The sequence below is a fragment of the Oncorhynchus mykiss genome, chromosome 5, assembly GCF_013265735.2.
Source record: "Oncorhynchus mykiss isolate Arlee chromosome 5, USDA_OmykA_1.1, whole genome shotgun sequence".
Taxonomy (NCBI): Eukaryota; Metazoa; Chordata; class Actinopteri; order Salmoniformes; family Salmonidae; genus Oncorhynchus; species Oncorhynchus mykiss.
In genome coordinates this window covers 43,190,461-43,212,994 of record NC_048569.1, presented here as the reverse complement: position 1 = coordinate 43,212,994, position 22,534 = coordinate 43,190,461, and the positions used below count along the sequence as shown (strand labels likewise).

Sequence of the window (22,534 nt, the reverse complement as noted above, 5' to 3'; positions counted from 1 at the left end):
TTCAGCAGGGACAGGGAAGATGGTTAAAATTGATGGGAAGATGGATGGAGCCAAATACAGGACCATTCTGGAAGAAAACCTGATGGAGTCTGCAAAAGACTTGCGACTGGGACGGAGATTTGTCTTCCAACAAGACAATGATCCAAAACATAAAGCAAAATCTACAATGGAATGGTTCAAAAATAAACATATCCAGGTGTTAGAATGGCCAAGTCAAAGTCCAGACCTGAATCCAATCGATAATCTGTGGAAAGAACTGAAAACTGCTGTTCACAAATGCTCTCCATCCAACCTCACTGAGCTCGAGCTGTTTTGCAAGGAGGAATGGGAAAACATTTCAGTCTCTCGATGTGCAAAACTGATAGAGACATACCCCAAGCGACTTACAGCTGTAATCGCAGCAAAAGGTGGCGCTACAAAGTATTAACTTAAGGGGGCTGAATAATTTTGCACGCCCAATTTTTCAGTTTTTGATTTGTTAAAAAAGTTTGAACTATCCAATAAATGTCGTTCCACTTCATGATTGTGTCCCACTTGTTGTTGATTCTTCACAAAAAAATACAGTTTTATATCTTTATGTTTGAAGCCTGAAATGTGGCAAAAGGTCGCAAAGTTCAAGGGGGCCGAATACTTTCGCAAGGCACTGTAGACATAATATGGAAATGAACAAACAAAGCAAACAACAAAGCAATTAGGCTTCCCCCCTCTCTTCCCCATCTCTGATCTTGTCAGATGAGAGAAAAATATAAGCAAAAGCCACTTCAGACTGTCACGCCCTGACCTTAGAGAGCCTTTTAATGTCTCTATTTGGTTTGGTCAGGGTGTGATTTGGGGTGGGCATTCTATAAAGAGAATATGTACGCTCATCACGCTGCACCTTGGTCCTCTTCATTCAACGGCCGTGACACAGACTCTGACTGACTACCCCTCTCTTTCCCCCTCCAGTGTCTTTGGTCACAGGCCTGGTTGGTCGGATGGTCAGATCTGATGGTGAAGGTAAAATACTATTCTGCTTGTTCACAAGGATCAGCCGGAAGAAAGCACTGCACCGATTATCTGATCAACAAATCACCTCAACCTCTAAACAACTGGGCATGATATACAATACATTCAGGAAAAAATTCAGACCCCTTGACCTTTTCCACATATTATTACGTTACAGCCTTATTCTAGGATGGATTAAATTGTTTTATTTTGTTCTCATCAATCTACACATAACACCCCATCATTACAAACCAAAAACACATTTTTAGAATTTTGTTCAAATGTATTAAAAATAATATCACATTTACATAAGTATTCAGACCCTTTACTCAGTACTTTGTTGAAGCACCTTTGGCAGCGATTACAGCTTAGAGTCTTCTTGGGTATGACGCTACAAGCTTGGCACACATTTTTTTTGTAGTTTCTCCCATTTTTCTCTGCAGATCCTCTCAAGCTCTGTCAGGTTGGATGGGGAGCATCGCTGCACAGCTATATTCAGATCTCTCCAGAGATGTTTGATCGGGTTCAAGTCCGGTCTCTTGCTGGGCCACTCAAGGACATTCAGAGACTTGTCCTGAAGCCACTCCTGCGTTGTCTTGGCTTTGTGCTTAGGGTCGTTGTTTGTTGGAAGGGGAACCATGCCATTGAGTCTTGCAGAACCTTCCAGAGAATCTTGTTTCTCATGGTCTGAGAGTCCTTTAGGTGCCTTTTGGCAAACTCCAAGCAGGCTGTCATGTGCCTTTTACCGAGGAGTGGCATCCGTCTGGCCACTCTACCATAGAGGCCTGATTGGTGGAGTGCTGAAGAGATGGCTCTCCTTCTAGAAGGTTATCCCATCTCCACAGAGGAACTCTGGAGCTCTGTCAGAGTGACCATTGGGTTCCTGTTTACCTGCCTGACCAAGGCCCTTCTCCTCCGATCTCTCAGTTTGGCCAGGCAACCAGAACTAGGAAGTCTTGGTGGTTCCAAACTTCTTCCATTTAAGAATGAGGGTATGACTGTGTCCTTGGGGACCTTCAATGTCTCGGAGCTCTACGGATAATTCCTTCGACAACATGGCTAGGTTATTGGGTTCTTGGTCACATCCCTGACCAAGGCTGCCAGCTCTATGAATTGTCTTCATGGTTTTAATCTTCTTCCATTTAAGAATGATGGAGGCCACTGTGTTCTTGGGGACCTTCAGTGCTGCAGACATTTTTTGTACCCTTCCACAGATCTGTTCCTCGACACAATCCTGTGTTTTCACTGACATTTTCAACCTCTCCCTGTCCGAGTCTGTAATACCAACATGTTTTAAGTAGACCACCATAGTCCCTGTGCCCAAGAACACTAAGGTAACCTGCCTAAATGACTACCGACGTCTGTAGCCATGAAGTGCTTTGTAAGGCTGGTCATGGCTCACATCAACACCATCATAACAGAAACCCTAGACCCACTCCATTTTGCATACCGCACAAACAGATCCACAGATGATGCAATCTCTATTGCACTCCACACTGCCCTTTTCCACCTGGACAAAAGGAACACCTATGTGAGAATGCAATTCATAGACCACAGCTCAGCGTTCAACACCATAGTGCCCTCAAAGCTCATCACTAAGCTAAGGACCCTGGGACTAAACACCTCCCTCTGCAACTGGATCCTGGACTTCCTGACGGGCCGTCCCCAGGTGGTAAGGGTAGGTAACAACACATCCGCCACACTGATCCTCAACACAGGGGCCCCTCAAGGGTGCACGCTCAGTCCCCTGTACTCCTTGATCACTCATGACAGCACGGCTAGGCACTCCAGCACCATCATTAAATTTGCAGATGACACAACAGCCTGATCACAACAACGACGAGACAGCCTACAGAGAGGAGGTCAGCGACCTGGCCATGACTGAAATGGCATGGGTCCTCAGAACCTCAAAAGGTTCTACAGCTGCACCACTGGGTGCATTACTGCCTGGTATGGCAACTGCTCGGCCTCCGACCGCAAGGCACTACAGAGGGTAGTGCGAGCGTTCCAATTCATCACTGGGGCCAAGCTTCCTGCCATCTAGGACCTCTATACCAGGCGGTGTCAGAGGAAGGCCCTACAATTGTCAAAGACTCCAGCCACCCTAGTCATAGACTGTTCTCTCTGCTACCACACGGAAAGAGGTATCGGAGCGCCAAGTCTCGGTCCAAGAGGCTTCTAAACAGCTTCTACCCCCAAGCCATAAGACTCCTGAACATCTAGTCAAATGGCTACCCAGACTATTTGCAGTGCCCCCCCACCCCATCTCACTCCCTCTTTTACACCACTGCTACTCTCTGTTATCATCTATACATAGTCACTTTCATAACTCTACCTACATGTTTATACTACCTCAAATAACCGGTGACCCTGCACATGGATTCTGAATCGGTACCCCCCCCTGTATATAGTCTCACTTTTGTAATTTCACAGCTGCTCCTTAATTACTTGTTACTTTTATCTCTTTTTCTTATCTGTATTTTTTAAAACTGCATTGTTGGTTAAGGGCTCGTAAAGTAAGCATTTGGCGCATGTGACTAATGTATTTAAAAAATATATTGGATTCTATTTTTTTTATTTTGAATGAATTAGCAAAAGTTCTAAAAACTGGTTTTCGCTTTGTCCTTATTGTGTATAGATTGCTGAGTTTTTAAAATGTATTTAATCCATTTCAGAATAAGGCTGTAACGTAACAACATTTGGAAAAAGGGAAGGAGACGGGTTGCATTAAGTGGTAAAAAAATATTTAAAAATATCAGATTTCTCGCGTTGGTCTTTTTTGGTGAAGAGGGCGACTCTATCGGTCTCTGGTGATCGCTTATGTGCCACGTTGAGGAGACCTGTAGTCACGTTCGAGGAAACTCTTTTTCATTATTCAGCTTTAGACAAATAAAATCGATTGATTTGCTGCAGTTTTGCCTTAATCTAAGGAATTGACCGGTAGGAATGTTGCGTTTTAGAGATTTAGGATGATTACTATCATACCTAGGAGAATGTTCCTACTGAGAGGTTTGCAAAAAAATGAAATGTTTAAGCGTGGCCTATCACCATCGCCTTTAAAAATAGTGAGATCTAGGATATTGGTAGACGAAGTGTAATGCTATTCTGTAATCTCACTAATACTCTTGTGGCAGAATGGAATCAAGTCTCCACAGCAATGTTACTACATCTAGTGGAAAGCCTTCCCAGAAGAGTGGAGGATGTTATAGCAGCAAAGGGGGGACCAACTCCATATTAATGCCCGTGAATTTGGAATGAGGTGTCCACATACTTTTGGTAATGTAGTGTATATCATTAGATTCAACTTTGACATTCTCAAGGATCTCTATCACATCAGTGGTGTCACACAACAATGCTGGGAAGGAAGGAACCAACTTTTTAATTAAAATAATGACAAATTGGGATAGGGGTTCCATGAGGCAATCATTACCAAAGACTTTAGGCCTCAGAGGAGGGTCAGATAGTTTATTGTGAATCTTAGGTAGGCCACAGTAAGCTGCACATACTGGGTGAGGGGTGATGAGGAAATCAGTAATCCAACCTTGGTCTAAAGCACTGTTAATATATGCATCAATTTCACTCTTAATACAATCCGTAGAGTTTGCACATAAAGGGTCATAGAATTCTCTTTTGTTCAGATGACTCAGAATGCCCTTGTGATATTGTTCATAGCTTTGTACAACAACAGTGCCCCCCTTATCAGCAGGGAGAATGACAAGATTACAGTTGTTTTGTAGACCTTTGTAGACCTTTGCACTGAGATCTTCTGCACTGAGGTTACCTTTAGAGTATTTATGCTTACTGGCATCTTCTCTAAGGTCATTTTCAACCAGGTGATTGTACATTGTGTGGTAATAGAGGGGCTCAGATTAGAGAATGGTGAAAAGGTAGACTTCTTTTTGAAAGGGGTAGGAATGATCCCTCCTGACTTTCCAAAAACAGTGTCACTGTGACTTAAAAAGAGACAGAAAAGTATGAATCCTCTTAAGGTAACCTCAGGGCAGAAGAGATTGTAGCACTCAAAGGTCTACAAAACAACGGTAATCTTGTAGTTCTCCCTGCTGATAAGGGGGGTGCTGTTGCTGTACAAAGCTATGAACAATATCACAAAAGAGAATTCTATGAACCCTTACGTGCAAACTCTACGGATTGTATTAACAGTGAAATTGATGCATATACTAGCAGTCCTTTAGGCTAAGGTTGGATTACTGATTTCCTCATCACCCTTCACCCAGTATGTGCAGCTTACTGTGGCCTACCTAAGATTCACAAGAAACTATCTGAAACTCCTCTGAGGCCTAAAGTCTCTGGTAATTATAGCCTTACAGAACCCCTATCCCAATTTGTCGATTTTTCATACTAATCCCCATTTATCATTTACAGAAGAACATTGCACTTCCTCTGTCAATTTCCTCGACCTAGCTATTTTAAAAAGCAACGGTGATATGCTTGAAACTACTATTTTTGCTAGCTAAAAGCTAGCTAGTTGGAGTCTGTGTGTACTTCCGTTTGTACCACTGCATGGTAAAGCAAAGCTCAACTTAAAATATTAAACACAGAACGCACTGCAGCCTAGTGGGGAACCCCCCACGTAGCGTTCCCGACTGCTCCATTGACACTGAATGACTTCTGCCAGAACGCAAAGAGTTTGATGCATCCGGTGGATATGAGGCATAAACCTCTAACACGTAATATTCCTACTGGTCAATTCCTTAGACTAAGGTGAAACTGCAGCAAATCAATTGATTTTGAGACTAAAGCTGTTGTTTACATGCTCAAATGCCCATTTGGGCTTGTTTACATTGGTCAGAGGAAACGCACACTTAAATTAAGAATAGCTGAACACAAAACAGCTAACCACACCACAAATATCTACTATGTGATTGCTCAGCACTACATGAATGCCAATCATGACCTGGGACGCAACTTTCACTGAGGACATGGGGTCATGCAATGTGAGACAAAAAGCATCCCCGGTGTAATTTAGGACCATGAGGACACCTCAGCTTGCTGGATTTAGGACAATGCGGACACCACAGAGGACACCACAGAGCAGGCGGACAGGCCGGACAGGCTGTGTGAAAGCAAGCTTCCGGAAGGCTGGCTGGACCAGCAAGGGAGAGTTAAAAAAAGGCAGCTGTTGTCAGTGTGTTGCTCTCTTTCTCCAAGTTGTAAAAGCAAGTAGAGTAGAAACTGGCTACTCTTTAGTTGACTGATCATCATCAGTGATGTAGCTGGCAAGGTAACTGCTGTTTAACTTAACAGAAAAATACTAAACTAGTGTTTAATCCCAGTGCACAAGTTTTTAGCTAGAGTAACTACCATGTAACGTTAGCTAATGCTTAATCCCTCTCAGACTGAAGTGAATAAATTAGCTAGCTAGTAGCTAATTTACCACAGCCGGTTCAGCTTTAGGTGGCTATTATTACCATATAACAGCTGTTGTTTGTATGGAAATGTTTTGTATTCTTTGTTTTGTCCCATTTCAACAGAAGTAAATCAACTTGGCTAGCTTTCACCAGTTGATGTACTGTTAGAGAGAGTTAGATATTATTATTATTGAATAAAAATGTTTAGAGGGTAGATCAGCTTTAATACCGCAGATAGATTGTAGCTTCCATCAATTTAATTAATTGTCTGCATATTTTCCAATCCCCCATATATTTGTTGGTATATTTGGAAACCTACTAATTCAAGGGTTTTCTTTATTTGTACTATTTTCTACAGTGTATAATAATAGTGAAGACATCAAAACTATGAAATAACACATATGGAATCATTTGAAATTCTTCAAAGTAGACACAATTTGCCTTGATGACAGCTTTGCACACTCTTGGCATTCTCTCAACCAGCTTCATGAGGTAGTCACCTGGAATGCATTTCAATTAACAGGTGTGCCTTGTTAAAAGTTAATTTGTGGAATTTCTTTCCTTCTTAATATTTTTGAGACAATCAGTTGTGTTATGACCAGGTCGGGTGGTATACAGAAGATGGTATTTTACCAAATAGGGCTAAGTCCATATTATGGCAAGAACAGCTCAAATAAGCAAAGAGAAACAACAGTCCATCATTACTTTAAGACATGAAGGTCAGTCAATCTGGAAAATGTCAAGAACTCTTAATGTTTCTTCAAGTGCAGTCTCAAAAACAAACTGGCTCTCATGAGGACAGCCACAGGAAAAGAAGACCCAGAGTCACCTCTGCTGCAGAGGATCATTAGAGTTACCAGCCTCAGAAATTGCAGCCCAAATAAATGCTTCACATTTATTTCAACAGACACATCTTAATGTCAACTGTTCAGAGGAGACTGCATGAATCAGGCCTTCATGGTCTAATTGCTGCAAAGAAACCACTACTAAAGGATACCAATAATAAGAAGAGACTTGCTTGGGCTAAGAAACATGAGCAATGGATTAGACCATTGGAAATCTGTCCCTTGGTCAAATTTGAGATTTTTGGTTCCTACCGCCGTGTCTATGTGAGATCCAGAGTAGGTGAACGGATTATCTCTGCATGTGTGATTTCCATAGTGAAGCATGGTGGAGGTGGTGTGATGGTGTGGGGGTGCTTTACTGGTTTGTGCTTAGTGGGACTATCATTTGTTTTTCTACAGGATAATGATTGAACACACCTCCAGTTTGTGTACAGTGCCTTGCGAAAGTATTCGGCCCCCTTGAACTTTGCGACCTTTTGCCACATTTCAGGCTTCAAACATAAAGATATAAAACTGTATTTTTTTGTGGAGAATCAACAACAAGTGGGACACAATCATGAAGTGGAACGACATTTATTGGATAGTTCAAACTTTTTTAACAAATCAAAAACTGAAAAATTGGGCGTGCTAAATTATTCAGCCCCCTTAAGTTAATACTTTGTAGCGCCACCTTTTGCTGCGATTACAGCTGTAAGTCGCTTGGGGTATGACTCTATCAGTTTTGCACATCGAGAGACTGAAATGTTTTCCCATTCCTCCTTGCAAAACAGCTCGAGCTCAGTGAGGTTGGATGGAGAGCATTTGTGAACAGCAGTTTTCAGTTCTTTCCACAGATTCTCGATTGGATTCAGGTCTGGACTTTGACTTGGCCATTCTAACACCTGGATATGTTTATTTTTGAACCATTCCATTGTAGATTTTGCTTTATGTTTTGGATCATTGTCTTGTTGGAAGACAAATCTCCGTCCCAGTCTCAGGTCTTTTGCAGACTCCATCAGGTTTTCTTCCAGAATGGTCCTGTATTTGGCTCCATCCATCTTCCCATCAATTTTAACCATCTTCCCTGTCCCTGCTGAAGAAAAGCAGGCCCAAACCATGATGCTGCCACCACCATGTTTGACAGTGGGGATGGTGTGTTCAGCTGTGTTGCTTTTACGCCAAACATAACGTTTTGCATTGTTGCCAAAAAGTTCAATTTTGGTTTCATCTGACCAGAGCACCTTCTTCCACATGTTTGGTGTGTCTCCCAGGTGGCTTGTGGCAAACTTTAAACGACACTTTTTATGGATATCTTTAAGAAATGGCTTTCTTCTTGCCACTCTTCCATAAAGGCCAGATTTGTGCAATATACGACTGATTGTTGTCCTATGGACAGAGTCTCCCACCTGAGCTGTAGATCTCTGCAGTTCATCCAGAGTGATCATGGGCCTCTTGGCTGCATCTCTGATCAGTCTTCTCCTTGTATGAGCTGAAAGTTTAGAGGGACGGCCAGGTCTTGGTAGATTTGCAGTGGTCTGATACTCCTTCCATTTCAATATTATCGCTTGCACAGTGCTCCTTGGGATGTTTAAAGCTTGGGAAATCTTTTTGTATCCAAATCCGGCTTTAAACTTCTTCACAACAGTATCTCGGACCTGCCTGTTGTGTTCCTTGTTCTTCATGATGCTCTCTGTGCTTTTAACGGACCTCTGAGACTATCACAGTGCAGGTGCATTTATACGGAGACTTGATTACACACAGGTGGATTGTATTTATCATCATTAGTCATTTAGGTCAACATTGGATCATTCCGAGATCCTCACTGAACTTCTGGAGAGAGTTTGCTGCACTGAAAGTAAAGGGGCTGAATAATTTTGCACGCCCAATTTTTACGTTTTTGATTTGTTAAAAAAGTTTGAAATATCCAATAAATGTCGTTCCACTTCATGATTGTGTCCCACTTGTTGTTGATTCTTCACAAAAAAAATACAGTTTTATATCTTTATGTTTGAAGCCTGAAATGTGGCAAAAGGTCGCAAAGTTCAAGGGGGCCGAATACTTTCGCAAGGCACTGTAATTGCTTTTTGACCAAGAAGGAGTGATGGAGTGCTCAATCAGATGACCTGGCCTCCACATTCTCCCAACCTCAAACCAATTTAGATGGTTTGTGATGAGTTGGAACGCAGAGAGAAGGAAAACCAGCCAACAAATGCTCACCATATGTGGCAACTCCTTCAAGACTGTTGGAAAAGTATTCCAGGTGAAGCTGGTTGAGAGAATGCTAAGAGTGTGCAAAGCTGTTATCAAGGCAAAGGGTGTGTCACATTCTGATCTTAGTTCCTTTTTTATGTCTTTGTGTTAGGTTGGTCAGGGTGTGAGTTGGGGTGGGTAGTCTATGTCCTTTTTCTAGGTTGTTATATTTCTATGTGTTTGGCCTAGTATGGTTCTCAGTCAGAAGCAGGTGTCGTTCGTTGTCTCTGATTGAGAATCATACTTAGGTAGCTTGTTTTCCCCATTTTGGTTGTGGGTGTTTAATTTATATTTAGTGTCTGTTCACCTGGCAGAACTGTTTCGTTTTCTCTTCGCTGTTATTTTGTGTACTGTTCAGTTTTTCAATTAAAATATGACGAACACTTACCACGCTGAATTTTGGTCCTTCCACCAACGAGAAGCGTTACAGAAACACCCACCAACCAAGGACCAAGCAGCGTGGTATCGATCAGCAGCGTTCTCTGGACTCATGGACATGGGAGGAGATTTTAGACGGTAAGGGACCCTGGGCACAGGCTAGGAATATCGCAGCCCCAAGGAAGAACTGGAGGCAGCGAGCGCTGAGAGGCGGCGATATGAGGAGGTAGCACGACAGCGACAGGCACGAGAGGCAGCCCCAAAAAAATATTTTGGTGCGGTCAAGCGCACGGTGTCGCCAGTATGCGCTCATAGCGTGTGCTATAGGCCAGCCCCCTGCAAGTGCCATGCGAGTGTGGGCATCCAGCCAGGGCGTGTTGTGCCGGCTCAGCATGTCTGGTCTCCGGTACGCCGTTTCGACCCGGGGTATCCTGCGCCGGCTCTGCGTGCTGTGTCTCCGGGGCGCTGGGAGGGTGCAGTGCGTACTATGCCTGCGCTCCTCCCGTGCCAGGCGAATGTGGGCATTGAACCCAATGAAGAGGTGCGAGTAGTATGCACCAGATCTCCAGTGCTCACCCACAGCTCGGTTCAACCTGTGCCTGCACTCTGGATGGTCCAGGCTAAAGTGGTCATCCAGCCTGGAGGAGTGGTGCCAAGGCTGCGCACCAGTGATCCAGTGCTCCCCCACAGCCCGGTCCATCTGGTGCCTCCTCCACGCACCAGGCTGTCTCTCCGTCTCCTCCCTCCAGGTTCATCCGTCTGTCCTGAGCTGCCAGAGCCGCCCGTCTGTCCTGAGCTGCCAGAGCCGCCCGTCTGTCCTGAGCTGCCAGAGCCGCCCGTCAGTAAGGAGCTGCCAGAGCAGCCCATCAGTCAGGAGCTGCCAGAGCCGCCCGTCACTCCGGCGCTGCCACAGACTATGGTGGAGTGGGGTCCACGTCCCGCGCAAGAGCCGCCACCGCGGACAGACGCCCACCCAGACCCTCCCCTATAGGTTCAGGTTTTGCGGCCAGAGTCCGCACCTTTGGGGGGGGGGGGGGGGGGGGGGGGGGGGGGGTACATTTGGGTTGTGGGTGTTTAATTTCTGTTTAGTGTCTGTTCACCTGGCAGAACTGTTTCGTTTTCTCTTCGTTATTTTGTGTAGTGTTCAGTTTTTCAATTAAAATATGACGAACGCTGCATTTTGGTCCTCCTCTCCTTCCACCAACGAGAATCGTTACAGGGTGGCTACTTTGAAGAATCTAAAATAGAAAATATATTATGATTTGTTTTAAAACGTTTTGGGTTACTACATGATTCCATATGTGTTATTTAATAGTTTTGATATCTTCACTATTATTCTACGATGTACCTTGAATGAGTAGGTGTGTCCAATCTTTTGACTGGTACTGTTTATATAATTCATTCTCACAACTATCTACGCGCTGTCATCCTCTCAACTTTTCTCTTCGCTTGTGTGCTTTAGTGCATAACAAATCAGCTGTCTGTGACCAGGTGAAAAAACATACCTTGACTTGGAAGAGTTTCACTGTAGGATAGCCAGCTAGCTAACATATCATCCTTCTCTGTTTGACCCAGTCACACCCTGATCTGTTTCACCTGTCTTTGTGCTTGTCTCCACCCCTCTAAAGATGTGTACATCTTCCCCATTGTCCCAAGTGTATTTATACCTGTGTTCTCTGTCTGTTGCCAGTTCGTTTTGTTTCGTCAAGCCTACCAGCGGTTTTCTGTGCTCCTGTTATTTTCTAGTTCATGTTTTCTAGTTTTCCCAGTTTTGACCATTCTGTCTGCCCTGACCCTGAGTATGCCTGCCATTCTGTACCCTGTCAAACCACCCTGGATTTCTGACCTCTGCCTGCCCTGACCCTTTCTGCCATTCTGTACCTTTCAGACTCTGCTCTGGATTACTGACCTCTGCCTGCCCTTGACCTGTTGTTTGCCTGCCCCCCCCCCCCTGTTTTTGTAATAAACTTGTGTTACTTCGAAACGGTTGTTTGAGGAGACTAAACTAGCTAGCTACATTCACTAGCTAAGTGAAGGTTTAAAAAAATACCTCTCTCTTTCTCTTCCTTTTTCTTACATTTGGAAGAAATTAATATGTTCAAAACTGTTCAACCAGTCTCTTTCTCTCACTTTCAGTCAACTACTCACCACATGTTATGCACTGCAATGCTAGCTAGCTGTAGCTTACTCTTTCAGTGCTAAATTAATTATCTGATTCTTTGATTGGGTGGACAACATGTCAGTTCATGCTGCAAGAGCTCTGATCGGTTGGAGGACATCCTCCGGAAGTTGTCATAATTATTATGTAAGTCTATGGAATGGGTGAGAACCATTGGCCTCCTCGGTTTTCTATTGAAGTCAATGTACACAAAGGAGGACAGAAGCTAGCTAACACCATGGTGCTACCCTACAGAGTGCTGCTGAGGCTACTGTGGACCTTCATTGCAAAACAGTGTGTTTTAATCAGTTATTTGGTGACTTGAATATATTTAGTATAGTTTTATCTAAAAATGATTTTTTTAAATGTTTCACTATGTTTATTTTTATGAAATTCACTGAGGAGGATGGTCCTCCCCTTCCTCTTCTGAGCAGCCTCCACTGTTATAGGTCTACATGCTAGCCCTATTCGGATGGGACTAGTATTACTAAAGAAGTTGGTTAAGTAATTAACAAAGCATGTAGGTTATTGCAGGAGACGATTCGAATGGGATTCGTTTTTCCAAACGGGCCCCTGTAGTTCTATATTTTTTTTAATTCAATTGACTCTGTTGATGGAAGCTTGGAGTGGAGGTTTTTATTGTCACGTCCTGACCTTAGTTCCTTTTTTATTTATCTATTTTGGTTTGGTCAGGGCGTGAGTTGGGGTGGGTATTCTAGGTTTTGTTCTAGGTTTTGTACTTCTATGTGTTTGGCCTGGTATGGTTCCCAATCAGAGGCAGCTGTCAATCGTTGTCTCTGATTGAGAACCATACTTTAGTAGCCTGTTCCCACCTGTGTTTGTGGGTATTTGCTTTCTGTTTTTGTGTCTGCACCAGACAGAACTGTTTCGGTTGTTCTCGTTGTTGTTTTTGTTAATCAGTGTTCAGTTCCATTATTAAAAGTATGAACATGTACCACGCTGCACCTTGGTCCTCACCTTCTTCCACCAACAGCCTTTACATTTATTCTCAACGTCATGTCTAGACGATAATAGGCTACACCGATAATTCTTGCTTGGCTGTTAAATATATACAGTGGGGCAAAAAAAGTATTTAGTCAGCCACCAATTGTGCAAATTCTCCCACTTAAAAAGATGAGAGTGGCCTGTAATTATGACAGACAAAATGAGATGAAAAAAAAATCCAGAAAATCACATTGTAGGATTTTTTATGAATTTATTTGCAGATTATGGTGGAAAATAAGTATTTGGTCAATTACAAAAGTTTATCTCAATACTTTGTTATATACCCTTTATTGGCAATGACAGAGGTCAAACGTTTTCTGTAAGTCTTCACAAGGTTTTCACACACAGTTGCTGGTATTTTGGCCCATTCCTCCATGCAGATCGCCTCTAGAGCAGTGATGTTTTGGGGCTGTTGCTGGGCAACACGGACTTTCAACTCCCTCCAAAGATTTTCTATGGGATTGAGATCTGGAGACTGGCTAGGCCCAGGCGGTGTGCATGGGATCATTGTCATGCTGAAAGACCCAGCCACGTTTCATCTTCAATGTCCTTGCTGATGGAAGGAGGTTTTCAATCAAAATCTCACGATACATGGCCCCATTCATTCTTTCCTTTATACGGATCAGTCGTCCAGGTCCCTTTGCAGAAGGGAGCCACACAGCATGATGTTTCCACCCCCATGCTTCACAGTAGGTATGGTGTTCTTTGGATGCAACTCAGCATTCTTTGTCCTCCAAACACGAGGAGTTGAGTTTTTACCAAAAAGTTATATTTTGGTTTCATCTGACCATATGACATTCTCCCAATCTTCTTCTGGATCATCCAAATGCTCTCTAGCAAACTTCAGACGGGCTTGGACATGTACTAGCTTAAGCAGGGGGACACGTCCGGCACTGCAGGATTTGAGTCCCTGGCGGCGTAGTGTGTTACTGATGGTAGGCTTTGTTACTTTGGTCCCAGCTCTCTGCAGGTCATTCACTAGGTCCCCCCGTGTGGTTCTGGGATTTTTGCTCACCGTTCTTGTGATCATTTTGACCCCATGGGGTGAGATCTTGCGTGGAGCCCCAGATCGAGGGAGATTATCAGTGGTCTAGTATGTCTTCCATTTCCTAATACTTGCTCCCACAGTTGATTTCTTCAAACCAAGCTCCTTACCTATTGCAGATTCAGTCTTCCCAGCCTGGTGCAGGTCTACAATTTTGTTTCTGGTGTCCTTTGACAGCTCTTTGGCCTTGGCCATAGTGGAGTTTGGAGTGTGAGTGTTTGAGGTTGTGGACAGGTGTCTTTTATACTGATAACAAATTCAAACAGGTGCCATTAATACAGGTAATGAGTGGAGGACAGAGGAGTCTCTTAAAGAAGAAGTTACAGGTCTGTGAGAGCCAGACATCTTGCTTGTTTGTAGGTGACCAAATACAAATAGCATCATAATTTGCAAATAAATTCATTAAAAATCCTACAATGTGATTTCCTGGATTTTTTCTCTCTCATTTTGTCTGTCATAGTTGAAGTGTACCTATGATGACAATTACAGGCCTCTCATCTTTTTAAGTGGGAAAACTTGCACAATTGGTGGCTGACTAAATACTTGTTTGCCCCACTGTATGTATGCATAGTCACTTTAACTATACATTCATGTACATACTACCTCAATGACCAACCAGTGCTCCCACACATTGGCTAACCGGGCTAACAGCATTGTGTCCCACCCACCACCTGCCAACCCCCTCTTTTACGCTATTGCTACTCTTTGTTCATCATATATGCATAGTCACTTTAACCATATCTACATATACATACTACCTCAATCAGCCTGACTAACCGGTGTTTGTATGTAGCCTCGCTACTTTTATAGCCTCGCTACTGTATATAGCCTGTCTTTTTACTGTTGTTTAATTTCTTTACCTACCCATTGTTCACCTAATACCTTTTTTGCACTATTGGTTAGAGCCTGTAAGTAAGCATGTACAACACCTGTTGTATTCGGCGCACGTGACAAATAAACTTTGATTTGAAGTGCTCAGAGGCGAAGCATTTGCATAAGTTCAAATATGCGTATGGGTGTTTTGAATGAATCATTACCGTAGAAAGCACTGTCGTTGTGTTCAGCGTTGAAACAATACCCACAACGACCATGTTTTCCACTCAGTTTCAACTTGCTGTAAACTTATTTCTTCAAATTGATCAATCACAGTGAGGTGAGTTTTAAAAGCAAGATACTGTTTGCTGTGATTATCGATTGCATTTGAATTGATGTCAGGAGTGGTTAAGAAGAACAATGGAGCCCTGAGTATCAGTCCATTAGCGACCCGATGGTCTTTAGCAAGTTGGGTCCTACCAATTTACTGTCCAGAGTGCATAAAAGGAGATTACTATGACTCAACGGTCATGCTAAATTTTTACTGTGGTCATGGTAATTAGGCTTTTCCAAGCTCTGGTGCTGCTGATGGTCATTAGCCCACCAAACTTGCTAACTGCCTTGTACTCAGCACTATATTGTCCCTCTAATCCTCTCTGACATCAATGCAAATGTGTATAAAATCTAATCAAACACTTCATGAGAGCCCATGAGCTCATGTTGCGCAAAATTTCTACAGGCTATGGAATTGCGTGAGGAAACAGTGATGGCTTCTATTAAAAATAGATCTTCAGCTTCCTTTAGGCTGACTATATTTCTCAACTTCCCTAATATTAAGCACATTGTTTTGCTTTACAACAGGAATATAGCCTACCTGGCTAGCATGACAATTAAGTCCTCCATTCGCTATTTAAGTGCATGATGACTTGTATTTTTCCCCTGTTCTGAAACCGGTGCATGATAATAGTCCATTCTAAATCAAAACAACATTCTCACGTATTATTTAGTATATTTTAAGACAATATTAAATCAAGAATAGTCTGATGGATGACTATATTAGCCTATCATCTGTCAATTATATATTATCATTTGTGAGTGATGCCCAGCTTGTGTAGGCAAGTAAGGCAAGAAACAGCGCATGCCTTTTTCTTACGACGTATTCACGTCATAGTCTCACACCTCATGTAGCCTAGTCCACAGGTCTATATGTTTTTGATAAAGTTTGTATCACAACTAAGTGGCCAAATAACTAATTGAAATTAAGAACATTAATCTGCTTTACAACCGGTCTAACTGGCATCCTTAGGCGGCGCGTGAGTTTCAGGTTTTGAGGAAGATCATTTTCACCATAAAAATGCAGCTTTATAATAAAGCATTACATGCATAATAGAATTTGTGGTCACTTTTGAGAATGGTGGTGTCCCGTTAATTGATTGCATTTAGGAACATTCGCACATAGCCTACTGCCGTTTGTGCATTACTGCGCTTATAATGTGAAGAAAAAGCCTAATCGTTTATGAACATTTTAAGCTATCTGTTGCATCAGCCTCATTGCTTTTGAAATGTTTTTTTTTGATGCGAGTGGTTCTATTAATTTGGGTTTTGAATATTTCGTTCTCACACTGAAGGATAAATTGACCAATAGAATAGGTCAACTTTGTACTATGGGGGATAGTAGATTGACATAGGCTAGTGCTTTTTCTGTTTGTTAGGCCTACTCATCTTGTTGGCTGACGAAAGTAAATGTGGACAGTTCTTCCAATATCTTCAATATGCACCTCTGGAACTCGATAAGAAGGACCCAATCAGTTGAGTCCCCGATGTGCCTGTCAGATGCCTGTGAGAAGAATCTGATCACGTGAGAAGCATTGGTTAATAAGAATTTAGATATCTGAGAGCCATGTGAGTGAGAGGTGCTTTGGAACATGCAACTGGGAGAAGGGAATTAATTACACATGGTCATGACTGTTACATTACCTGTAGTACACTTCATGTCTGACAGGGGGAGTAAGTGCATCTGTTCCTGCTAGATTGTAATCAGTGTCAGCAAAAGTTTTAAGTTACACAGATACATTACTGCATTGTTATCAAAACATACTTCTTATTTGGAATACTAGGAAATCTTAAACAAACCTATTGAATTATTCAATACCCATCCAATCATTGATTTCCCTGTAGTGTTTTTGTAGACACACCAATACCAATCAAGGAATCATTTTACTAACCACACATCTATTGTGTGTGTGTGTGTGTGTGTGTGTGTGTGTGTGTGTGTGTGTCTCCTATCTGTAGCAACAGATTCAGCAGCAGCCCAAGAAGATAATCCCTCCCCTTCTTCCTGTGTGAATGTTTGGTTGACAGGCAGAAATTCCTAAAGCTGACAAGGCAAAAGTGACATTACACAATTGTTTAGAAACAATGTATTGATTAGTGTGTTTTCTGTGTGTTTTGATTTAGTGGGTTTAAAATGTATTATCAATGTTTAAAAAGAAAAAAAAAATGTGCAGAAGAGGTAGGAAAACACTGAAAGGCTTGTAAGACACCTTTCAAATGAAATTGGAATGATTATTTACACAAACAAATGATTTACAAGCCCATCAGAACTTTCTTGACACAGCAGAGTATCACACAATAACTCATCAGTATCTAAAGAATGCAGATCATCTTAATATTTGAGCTAGATAAATGTAGGTTAATTTGTTCATTCTCTCAACTTCAGGCTATTATTTGAATCTATCATATTAGGACATGGTTGAACAAACACTGAAGCTGTTGTATGCTTCACAGAGCAGGAACACATGTGGCGTTTGTTGTTGGCCACTCAGTTTCAGGTACTAGACTACATGTAACATTTCTTCCTAAATTCATGTCATTACTGTTCAATGAACATGTTTAGCATTTTTTTCTGGTTATTTCTTTGTCATTGCTGTATAAGCATCAGCGTGTCATGCTCTCATCTCCTCCGCGCCCGCACATGATTAGAGAACTGTTACAAAGTAACCGAAGATGAAAAAATGGTAATGGAAACTGACTCGATGTTACAATGTGTCTTTCTACCCTTTTGCTTCCCAGTAATCTAATCCACCCACTAAAGATGTTTAATCAAATTTGATGTTTTATCTTTACGGAGTCGATGAAAACGGTCAAGTGGTCAGGAATCACATGCTGGGCTATTTACACCGGGCAGGACCTGAGATCTTTAAATTATCTTTCAGCTGGCCGGCAGTGGGAGATACCGTCCCCTTTCAGCCAATCACAAGCCAGCCCCCACCACTATAGGACATATAGCTAGCTGGCTGTATAAAGTGTTGTGTCTTGTTCACTGACTACACAGCAACAGCAACAGAAATCATCACCCTGCTACTGCAAATTGACGGGGAAAAGTAAGTACAGCTTTCCATTATGTTCTTTGTACAGTGTTAGGATCTTGGGTTATACACATTTACCAGGGGCATTTGCTCTTTGATTTGATTGATACAGAAAGACAATATTAGTCTACCGTTTCAGACTTTTTGTTGTATATAACGTTGAAGATATGCCGTTGTTTCAAAGGTACAAATTCAACATTTTATGCTATATAGCTTCTTTACACTGAAAATACAAGGCTGACTGAGCTCTGCTCTCTCTCTCTCTCTCTCCACAGCTGTTTGACCATGATGTCCCTGTACTTGGCAGTGTTGGTGCTCTGTATGAGTGCTGTGTATGCGGCCCCTATGTTTGACTCTCAGTTGGAGGGCCACTGGCACTTGTGGAAGAACTGGCACAGCAAGAACTACCATGAGGTGGGTGTTTAAGCACAAGTAGAGGAGCACATCCTCATAGGAACCCCTCGGTAGCTCCCAACGAGTGGAGGCTGGTGGGATGAGATTTGGAGGATGGGCTTATTGTAAAGGCTGGAATGGAATTATTGGAATGGTATCAAACATTTAGAAACTACGTTTGACTCAGTTCCATTACAGCCAGTACAATGAGCCTGTCCTCCTTTGACTCCTCCCACCATCCTGCACTGCTCTCAACAAGGGGCTCAAATTTATCAATTGGTGCATACATGTGGCTGTAAATTACACCTATATATCATTAATTGCATGGATTGTGCACATAGTTCTGAGACAGTATATGATTGTGTATATTTTCTCACTGTTTTTCACTCATTGTTACAGAGCGAGGAGGGCTGGAGAAGGATAGTTTGGGAAAAGAACCTGAAAAAGATTGAGATGCACAACCTGGACCACTCTATGGGAAAACTCTCCTATCGTCTGGGCATGAACCACTTTGGTGACATGGTAAGAAGAATCACCTTGCTGAGCAGTGCTTGACATGGATGAAATGGGTGCCGCTACTCATTCTGGGGGCCTGTACTGTATATATTTATATCCAAGAACTCTGCAGGACTTTTGAGCTAATATTCAGGAATAATATGCAGGAACTAAAGCAGTGGACATTTTCAGGTGCTGATATCAGTTCCAGTGAACTTCTGTCCAAGTCTGTTGCTGAGACATTTTACTGTGGAGCAGGAGCTACCTTTCAGCAGCTCTTTCCCATACTGTGTGTGTGATGTAGCTGGATCTTTTTGTTGTCATGCCATAGATTTGCTAAAGCACATACAGTATGAAATATTTCACAGGCACAGGTGTCAGCGTTGACAATGAAAGCAGGAATGTATTCAGACTCGTAGGTTAGGTTTCTTCAACTATCAAGCAGGAATGGAATAGTTATCCCGAGAAGAGAATTGAAACTTAGTCATAGTCTTTTAAAGATGCACACATAATTTATGGCTAAGTGCACAACTTTTAAAACAGTCCTAAGACGTAAAAAAAAATACATTTCCCATTCAGATGGTAAATTACAAACCACATCTTTTCAGGGAAGACATTACGTTTCAACGTGTTCTGATTCTTTCCTCCCTAGACCAACGAAGAGTTCAGGCAGCTCATGAACGGCTACAAGCAGACGACTGAGAGGAAGTACAAGGGCTCTCTGTTCATGGAACCCAATTACCTGCAGGCCCCTGAAGCCGTGGACTGGAGAGAGAAGGGCTACGTTACTCCCATCAAGGACCAGGTGAGACCTGAATCACTCATGAGTCATGACTCATCCACACACTGCTGTGTCACTAAATAAGGTTTTACTTCCAGAGAACTATCTGGCTTGTTTGCCTGCTGTTTACCATGATTGTAATTTACAGTATCCAGAAGATAAGGCGGCAAATTGCCCATATATATTGTTATATATTGTTATATATATATATATATATATATATATATATATATATATATATATATATATATATATATATAATGTATTTATTACTGGCGTAATATGCACGTCAGTGTTTTCTGGCATGAAAAAGTAACAAGATGTTTAACAACCTTTACCCCCTCAGTGCTCATGTGGGTCTTGCTGGGCGTTCAGTTCCACCGGAGCCATAGAGGGTCAGCAATTCAGGAAGACTGGCAATCTGGTGTCTCTGAGTGAACAGAACCTGATGGACTGCTCCAGACCCCAGGGCAACGAGGGCTGTAATGGGGGTCTCATGGACTTGGCGTTCCAGTATGTAAAGGACAACGGCGGCCTGGACACAGAGGCGTCCTACCCCTATGTGGGCAAGGTAAGGCCCTGTGTACTATTAGTCTGAATTCAAATATAATAGGGTATGAAGATGCATTTATTAAACGTAAGGCCCTGTTCTTTTAGCCTGGTCCCAGATCATGCAGTTTTTGCTGTCGATCTGGAATGACTTACAACTTCAACTTTGAAAATTTGAGTTTCCACTTCATTACAGTGGGATTTGTCTCCAAGAATGACCGACTTGTTTGAATATTTGGAATATGTTGTTTTTTACTAATCATGGCCATTGTTCTTCTCTCTTAACTCAGGATGATGATATTTGCCACTACCGACCAGAGTTCAGTGCTGTCAATGAAACTGGCTTTGTGGACATCCCCAGTGGCAAAGAACACGCTCTGATGATGGCTGTGGCGTCTGTCGGCCCCATCGCTGTCGCCATCGATGCCAGCCACGAATCCTTCCAGTTCTACCAGTCTGGTGAGTAGCAGTTAGCGGTGCAACTTCAATTTTGTGTAACATTATTTGCAAGGATTGGATTCCCTACCTACAATTTTGAGGTAGCAGTGATCTGTACTGGTCTATTGTCCTGTTCACCGTGTACAAATGGTGTTGTCTTTGAAGTAAATTGTGACCAATATTTCTAACTAATTACTAGCTAAGTAACCAACTATTAGGTTTGAGATCAGGTGGTTTTTGATTAGTGTGTAAAGTAAACTCTGTATCTTAGCCCACTAATTTAACTATGTCCTCTCCCTGTAGGGATCTATTATGACGAGAAGTGCAGCAGTGTGGAGCTTGACCATGGAGTTCTGGTGGTGGGATACGGTTTTGAAGGAGAGGATGTAGATGGCAAGAAATTCTGGATTGTCAAGAACAGGTACAGTACATAGTATCTTCCTAGGATGTTTTTTGTTTGTTACGTCACCACTATGGGATGTGTTGATTTCCTCATCGGGGAATATGCCTCTCTTGTCCTGATACTATGGTCTAAGTCATACGTTTCTCTAAAGCAGCAGTGCATCTATAATTTCCTACTAACTAGAACTGTGGGACTAACATGTTTTGTCTCTTCCTCAGCTGGAGCGAGAAATGGGGAGACAAAGGCTACATCTACATGGCCAAAGACAGGAAGAACCACTGTGGCATCGCCACGGCAGCCAGCTACCCACTGGTCTAGTGTTCTGTAAGTTCTCGAACACTAGACCCAGAGGTTTAGTTTTAGAGATGTTTGACGAACGTTCTGAAAAAAAGGGCAATGAGGACTGCAGTGCTGCTTTAACTAAGTCTGTGAAATGCGCGAGAGAAACCTGCTGCATGGGTTTTAAAGAAACGCTGTTTTAGGGAAATTATGAAAATTCTACCTATTTTGTTTTATACTTGATTTTATGTGTGTGTGTAGTTCTATTTGAGTTAAGCATTCCGTTTATTTGTAACTTTACTTGATGAGACCAGCTAGACTACATTCTCTAGCACATGTCAGTTTGTGCTTACTGTTTGTGTTTACAACATTGTTGTAGACACAGGAGATATATATTCCTGAGGTACAGTTGATATACCGTCTATTTTTAACTGCCGCGTTCTCTGTGGAGCTGAGAGCAACAACCACTGAATGATAAGACATTGAGGAAGACTAGAGCTCTGAAATGACTGAGTTTGTTTCTGAAAGTGAGGGACAAAAAGAGAACGGTACACCTGGGTTTGTTTCCTCCACTGCTTTTTTTATCTGCAGCTAGTGTTTGAGTAAAGGTGTTGAATGGTAATGTCTAGACAAGAGCCTAGTGATGCAGAGACTGATATGCCTCCGGGTGGTGAGAGGAGATGTATAACATTCTAACACACACATGTAGATGAGTTCAAATTGTGTTTAATAATAATAAACTACATTCATCAATCTGACTCCATTATCATGTGACTAACGGCTATAGATCATAAATGTATACTGGTGAATCTAGCCCGCTTGTGAGTCTACACATTATCACTCAGATGCTATAATTACATTTGTTCTAAGATAACTGATTATTATGAGGCTTATGCGCTGTCTATAGCACCCATCGTCCAAGCTTTAATTTATCTACTTGATCTTAGACCAATATGTAAAGTACCAATGTGTAATCTAATGTCTATAGTGTACATAACATTT

At 42.3% G+C, this 22,534-nt stretch overlaps 2 protein-coding genes across 3 annotated transcripts in view; both read left to right on the top strand.

The window, feature by feature from the left end:
- Positions 1-22,285, top strand: part of LOC110523893 (cathepsin L1-like) — a 34,831-nt gene extending 12,546 nt beyond the window's left edge. The window contains exon 9 of the mRNA XM_036977609.1: positions 21,566-22,285. Within this exon, the coding sequence (XP_036833504.1) occupies positions 21,566-21,571 (6 nt within the window). The 3' untranslated portion in view covers positions 21,572-22,285. The remainder of the gene's footprint in view (positions 1-21,565) is intronic.
- LOC110522950 (cathepsin L1-like) lies at positions 18,040-22,285 on the top strand. Of its 2 annotated transcripts, none has more exons than XM_036977602.1 (8): positions 18,040-18,209; positions 18,470-18,608; positions 18,987-19,109; positions 19,735-19,887; positions 20,210-20,434; positions 20,703-20,871; positions 21,154-21,271; positions 21,472-21,668. In XM_036977602.1, exons 2-8 carry the CDS (start codon positions 18,480-18,482, stop codon positions 21,569-21,571), a joined length of 1,017 nt encoding a protein of 338 aa, XP_036833497.1. In that variant the 5' UTR covers positions 18,040-18,209; positions 18,470-18,479; the 3' UTR covers positions 21,572-21,668. The 2 variants fall into 2 exon arrangements, with proteins under 2 accessions (XP_036833497.1, XP_036833496.1); XM_036977601.1 differs by lacking the exon at positions 18,040-18,209 and adding an exon at positions 18,347-18,378 and having other exon boundaries at positions 21,472-22,285.
- Positions 22,286-22,534: the final 249 nt, after the last annotated feature.